Source organism: Triplophysa dalaica, chromosome 5 (assembly GCF_015846415.1).
Source record: "Triplophysa dalaica isolate WHDGS20190420 chromosome 5, ASM1584641v1, whole genome shotgun sequence".
NCBI classification, from domain to species: Eukaryota; Metazoa; Chordata; class Actinopteri; order Cypriniformes; family Nemacheilidae; genus Triplophysa; species Triplophysa dalaica.
Window position 1 is genome coordinate 8543899 of NC_079546.1, and position 6466 is coordinate 8550364.

General features: G+C 37.5%; 1 protein-coding gene across 1 annotated transcript; it reads right to left on the minus strand.

Annotated features, from left to right (window-relative positions):
- Window positions 1-2963: 2963 nt before the first annotated feature.
- cdkn1ba (cyclin dependent kinase inhibitor 1Ba) lies at window positions 2964-6201 on the minus strand. Its single transcript, XM_056747496.1, has 3 exons — window positions 5439-6201; window positions 5014-5145; window positions 2964-4385 (listed from the first exon to the last, which is right to left on the minus strand). Exons 1-2 carry the CDS (start codon window positions 5896-5898, stop codon window positions 5033-5035), a joined length of 573 nt encoding a protein of 190 aa, XP_056603474.1. The 5' UTR covers window positions 5899-6201; the 3' UTR covers window positions 2964-4385; window positions 5014-5032.
- Window positions 6202-6466: the final 265 nt, after the last annotated feature.

Below are 6466 nucleotides of genomic sequence, written 5' to 3' on the forward strand. Positions count from 1 at the left end.
ATTGTGAAACAAGTTTTGTACACACACACACCTAAATTTAGGAATATAAAATAAAGTTTTAGCTTTGTAAAGCTTTTTATGTAGTAGGCCTACATATGTACACTGTGTAAAGTTTGATAAAATAAATGTATAGACTTATTTTAGATTTAGTTTTAACCCAATTAAGGTCAATTTAGCTAAAATGGTTTTTAAACGATAAGAAACCAATTGTTTCCAAACATTTTTCATATTGTATATTCTGTGTATAGACACTGCTCACATATTTACGTTAACTGTGCTTAAAAAGAATATTTTAACAAGTTTAGGAAAGACTTTATGTACCAATGCAGTCTGATTTGCACGCTAAACCTAGTATTGAAAGAGGCTCATAAAAGTTGCACCATGGAGGTTTGGTCTACAAAATATAAAATGTTTTCTTAAAATAGTAGTGGCTTCCAGAAAGTGTGTAACTACTACTGGCCATGATGCATTTAACAAGAGATAATGGCTCACCAACTAATCAGTTAAGCATGTAGCAGGTAAGGGCAAGCTTATTCATTTGTCTTGCCTTGGCAAAGTTGAAATCAGTTAAGCTATCAATTAAGTTTACTTAATTAAAGCCTCAGGATTTTTTCTTTGTTGGGTTTGATTTAAATAGGATGTGTTGCTTTGGCCAACTTTTTACCTCTAAAGGAAATCAGGAAAGATGATAAAAGAAATAATTTAGTTGGGTAACTATAATTTTAAATGAAAACCATACCGCTATCTTTGGGCACTTAATGGGCCAGTCGAGGGGATTGCCATTGGTGGTTTACATCTGTATGTGAATCCCTTTTAATATAATTACTGATTTTGTCAGCTTGCCACGGTTTTTATCAAGGCTCATGTTGTGGCATGCTGCCAGTTTAAGAGCTTGTAAAATGCAAACACTCATTGACTAGAGGTGTACAAAACAACTGTAGCATTTCTCAGAAACAGGGTTTTAGCATATTGGAAAAAAATGTTGTTTACTTTTGTGAGCTTTTTAATCAAAAGACAGATAGCTGTTTTGTAGAACAACATTTATTAGTTTTCCTTAAATACTTTTGCAAAGTTAGTGTGGTTTTGACAGTTTTTGTATAATTACAATACATGCTCTTTTATGTAAATTTAAACAAAAGATCTTAATAAAAGTCAGTTGACACGAATGCCAACCCATATTCTCTAAAAGTTTGTACACTCATTCTGTCTTCTTCATATTGTACAATTATAGTCACGTTATTAAAACTAAAGTTAGATGAAAATATGGGCATTACTGTATTTATGTTGTGACTAAAAGTCTCTAAAAATCTCAAATACACGCCTGCACACTGAGTATGCTTTATGTATTCTGGTCACACAGGGTAGTGCTGGTCTCTTATCTGCTGTCTTGACAAAAAAAGAAAGAGATTATAAATTGACACGTTTATGTTTTTCTCCAAAACCTGGACGCCATAATAAATAACGTATTCACGCACGCAAACGCACACATGTCATGTTGTTATAAACATTAGACAGCATAATCAAGAAGTGTTAATGTCTCTGCGCTTCAGCACCAAGTGCAAACTCTATTATATTATCAAGTAAACAGAGCACGAGTTGTTCAGTTAATGCACGTAAAATGCGACACTCGAGCGGTGCGCAGCTCGGGCATATGTGTGTTTCGTCATTTCATAGGCAGCCGTGATTTTCTACGAAGTCGAAGAAGGACGGGGGGGTTGAAAGATCCGTGCGCATTTAACCCTCGGGGCAAACTCACCTCTCCCTTCCCTTTCGCAAACATCAGCAAAATATCAATCTGACCAATGGCTTTATTCGGGGCTGCGATTTGCGAACAGAACACTCTGTACAAAACACACACTTACTCCAGCCCCAAGTGCGCCGAAAGCCATTCTTAGTGGCTACAGTAAGTGGTGTGTTTTTCTTAATAGTTATCTGATTGGACAAACCAAATGTCAGTATCTTGCCTTTTTTCCCCCTCTGCCTGGGACGTGTCCTTCTTTTTCTGAATCGGAGTAGGGAGAGATACGCAGGTTGTGTGTTCGGAAACGTTGCAAGCTTTGCGCGCAACTTGTTGCACGTTCAACAATAAATACAAATGGTGCACAACAATTAAAAATTATGGGAATAATTATATCATGTGTTTGTCGTAAACTATACTTTAGAAGCGTTATGTCCAATAACTTATATGCGATCACGCGCTCTTATATCTTGGTACGTATTTGAGTGAGGGCGTGTGGGTTTTCCAAACAAATTTTACACGCGCGACTAAACAAACTATAGTAGAGTTGACAAACACACACACACACACCTAAATTTTGGTTTCCAGTGATATATTTTCTTTAAATTAATGCGTATTTCGTAAACAGCTTTCCATACGGTGTATGCAGTTTAAAGCTTTTTCTGATAACAGTAGGATCAGTTAAGGTGTTTTAAAGAGTTGTGTTATTATTATTTATTTATAACTAGCATATATTCATATATATGCGATAATTTGCCATCTATAGTATATATTTTTGGTAAATATATTTAAATGAGATTTAGTGGTAGTACATACAGTATGTTACATATCATCTTATGCAAGTAATAACTTCCCTAATACCCTATTAAGTCACTAAATTATTTTCCTGTTTGTTACACATCTTTGTTCTGCCTTAAGGAGCTTGGAAATCCCTTCACTTTTGCCTGGGGCACTTTAAATTGAATAATACATGTGATGGAATTTATGTGTTTGTGTGTGCAGGTGCTTGTGTGACTATACCAGAATGCGTGGTGTCAGATTGCGGTACACGCTACACGTACAAGTGGTTTATTAATCACCACTAAATTGGTTTCTAACATTATCTTAAAACTGGTGTGGTGCAAATGATACAGGATGCAAGCATTGTATTTAAAATACACCTCAGGAGTGTATTTTAATTTATAGTGAATTTGTTAAAATTTGTAATAAAAATCAGATATGGGTGTTCATTTCATTATGGTTTAATCATCTCATTTAACAAGCAGTACACAAATCCACATCAAATTCTTTAAAGGCTCAGTTTGCAACCTTGCACAAATTTTAAAATGTGAAAAAACATGTATAAAAAGTACAGAAAATGCACAAATGCCACTTTGGATAGTCATAAACAACAAAAAGCTGGACATAAATAAGTTAGTATAATTTCCTCAGTGTTTTTTTCCTTTTCTCTTCTTTACAAAGCAGTTTGCACATGTACACTTCAAAGTTTTACACACATGCAGTGTAACGTCTTATTTTATTTTTTTCTGCTGTAGGTTTGTACATATTTTTTCATAGTGCCATGTCATGTTCAACATGAAAGCCAAATATATTGTGAAGAAACTGGCTTCATGGACTAATGATCTTAATTATATGGCCCAGTGTTAAAGAAAAAAAAAGAAAAAGTAAAAAAAATACAAATATATATTTTATATAAACAATATGCTACACAGCAATTAATAGAAATACATCAAATTGATTTAAGGAAATTAATTGGTCATTACTTTTTTGTTTTATGTATGTGTAATCAGTAGGATTTGTGGTTGATGACAACTTATAAGATTAAGCCAAAATTTCAAAAGATTTAAATAAATTAAAATAAACAAAACAAAATAAAATAAAATAAAAATAGTGGATTAACCCAGGGAAATAATAATACTGTAAAGAACTGTGAAAACCTTAATACCACATTTGGAGTCACAAACCCTTCAGAGACAAATAACCCACTACAAATGTGCTGTTATTTTGGCAGATAAAAGAATTCACTGCTTATGTTTTATGGCAAATATCAAAATTTATATTTTTGTGTCAATTTAGCCATATCAGATGAGGTGCAAAAAATACTTTTTTCAGACAGTGATACATTTATGAAAATGGTATATGGTGTTCAGCACTGAATTAGGTGTATTTTTTCTTTAAACAACCTGAGCCAGGCAAACTGCGACAATGGGGCTGTGTAACCCAATTAAAAGGTAATTGTGTGTGTGTGTGTGCGTGTGTGTGTGTGTATGTGGGTGTATTATATATTTACTTAAAAGGGAGCATTTTGGGGAGACGTTTTGAAAACTGCACAGCAATTCTTCAAGTCAAAAACGCTCCATTATAAACGATTGTGTTTTTTAATCTTAATATTACATTTAAATGTGCTACATATAAAATGAAAGTATATACATAGGTAGTAAAACAACAAATGAAGCAACTCCAATTGCACACTGCTACAATGTCTGCTTTTGAGGCAAATATATTCTGTTGAGTGCCAAAACTTTAGTGTAAAATTCAGTGCTTATACAGCCATTCCAGGGCTTAATTTATATTTTTTAACTGCTATCCCTGTTTACTTCATAAAGCTCTTGAAGTATTTGATGGAGAAATATAGGCTTCTTCATCTCTGTAAGGAAAAAGAAAACAAATATTACTTGAAAATGAAATAAAAGGATGCACGTGTGAATTTGTGCAGAAAAACACAACGCATACAATACAATATCTAGAAGACTCGTGACGAATTCAAATCAGTTTACAAAATCACATAAAACTCGTTTCAGCAAACGCCGAAGATAATAAAAAGTCAAGCAACGCACTGCGCATTAGACAGAGGAATTTTCTGCGCAAGTATATGCCTGCATTGTGAACCCGGGCCCCCTCCCACGCGCACACCCGCACGAGCCAGTACGCCCTACAAGAGACCTGCTGACGTGTTACTACAATGTTGTGCATTTGAAAGACATCTGACTTCACTGTCACCTTTGCAAAGTTAGAATGTCCAAACACTCCTTTGTTTTTACCCAACCCAATTTAAAAGTCAAACGCGAATGCCAATCGTTCATTGCAGTTAGATTGCCAAGACGTTAAGGAACAAACATTGTTTTCGGGAAGAACACGGCGATACGCTAATGCATGTCACAGGTCACAAACTAACAATTGCAATTCAACTTTTTCTTTATAGTAGGTGGTTTGTTTTGGGTAACTTTCTCGCGTAATTTGTAAGTTAGGGTTTAACTCCAGTTCGAAAAACTCACCTTTGCTTTAAAGACTTGTTTACGTTTTGGGGTCTGATTTGCTGGGCGCCTGTTCCACCGAATGTGTCGTATCTGGACAGCGGTTCGCCTCTGTTGTCTGGACGTTGGGTCTTTTACTTTGGCAAGGAGGATCTATTGAAAGAATGCATATGATGTTAGAAAGCCGAAAGGCGCAGAATTTTTATTCAGCTACTGCGTTATATATCAGTATATCAGTGGGGTGCTTAAATTCGGTCTGTCTTTACCGAGCATATTAGTTTCAGCACTGTGGCTGTGATGCGTGACTTAAAAAACAATGGTTGTCCTCTCCAGTATCACCGTATTAGATTTGTAATTTGTTATTATGCCATTATATTCGCCTGATTTTTAAACGTCTTCTGACGTAATTCGTAATGCCCGGTTGTCACGAGTTTGCAAACATTTACCCTGATCCTCTGTCGACGGTCTTTTCCTCGGTGTGGTTAGTGCTGTTCGGCAGTCCGACTCACTCCCAGTCTCTGAGTTTTCAGATTGTCCCTGTCCGTTCTCCAGGGAGGATGTTGGCAACAAATAATCGTGATTCCCGTTATGGTCCACAGTCCCGGTAGAGGTAGCCCGTTTTACGTGATGCGGTCTGGTGTAAAAATCCGGCAGATCTTTGCCATCCACCTCTTGCCACTCGTACTTGCCCAGCGCGAGCGGTTCGTTTTTGGCAAAATCGAAATTCCACTTTTCCTTGGATGCTTCCTCGATCTCCCGCATTTGCTCCCTAACATCCCTTCCGAGCTCTTCGCGGTCCGCGGACCCAAACAGATTTCTGCACACCGGAGGTCTGGTGCTGTCCGGCTGTCTCGCGTCCACCCTGTCCAGCGGCGGACTTCCATTAGAGACGCGCACTTTTGACATTTTTTCACATGAAACTTTGCCCAAGAACCGTACTTGCAATCGAGCCAAACGCACAAACTAAAAGTAATCGCTCCCAATGCCGAACGAATCACAAAGTGAACCAGATGCACGCATAACAATGGCGTAAAAATGCACGTAGAAAGGTTACGAAAGCGCGCAGGAAGAAATGCTCGCGAGCGCTCGTCAAAACAGCGCGCGGCACCGAGATGCGCTCCGATCCCGTCTCGTAGTAATTCCGAAGAAAAACAGACAAGTCATTCGAGTAGGCGAGCACCCAATATGGCGATTGCAAGTAAACGGAGAGGAAAAAAAGATTGACAGCGAAGGCTATTTAAACAGTAGACGAATTTCATTGGCTGTGGAGCGCAGGACCCCGCCCCCCGCTGAAAGAGCGCACGAAAGCCGAAGACCCGCACCGTTTGATTGACAGCAGAGGCTATTTAAACAGAACAGGCTTTTCATTGGCTGTTAGATATAGGTTCCGCCCACTAGTGGAAAAACTATACAAACAGTCGAGGCTCGAGCTCCCTGCAGTGTATGAAATACATTAACCAGACATTATTTCAAA

Coding starts and splice junctions, on each gene's coding strand:
- cdkn1ba (XM_056747496.1), bottom strand. CDS start 5,898: ATGTCAAAAGTGCGCGTCTCTAATGGAAGTCCGCCGCTGGACAGGGTG. Junction 5,146..5,438: donor ACCGTCGACAGAGGATCAGG/GTAAATGTTTGC, acceptor TTCTTTCAATAG/ATCCTCCTTGCCAAAGTAAA.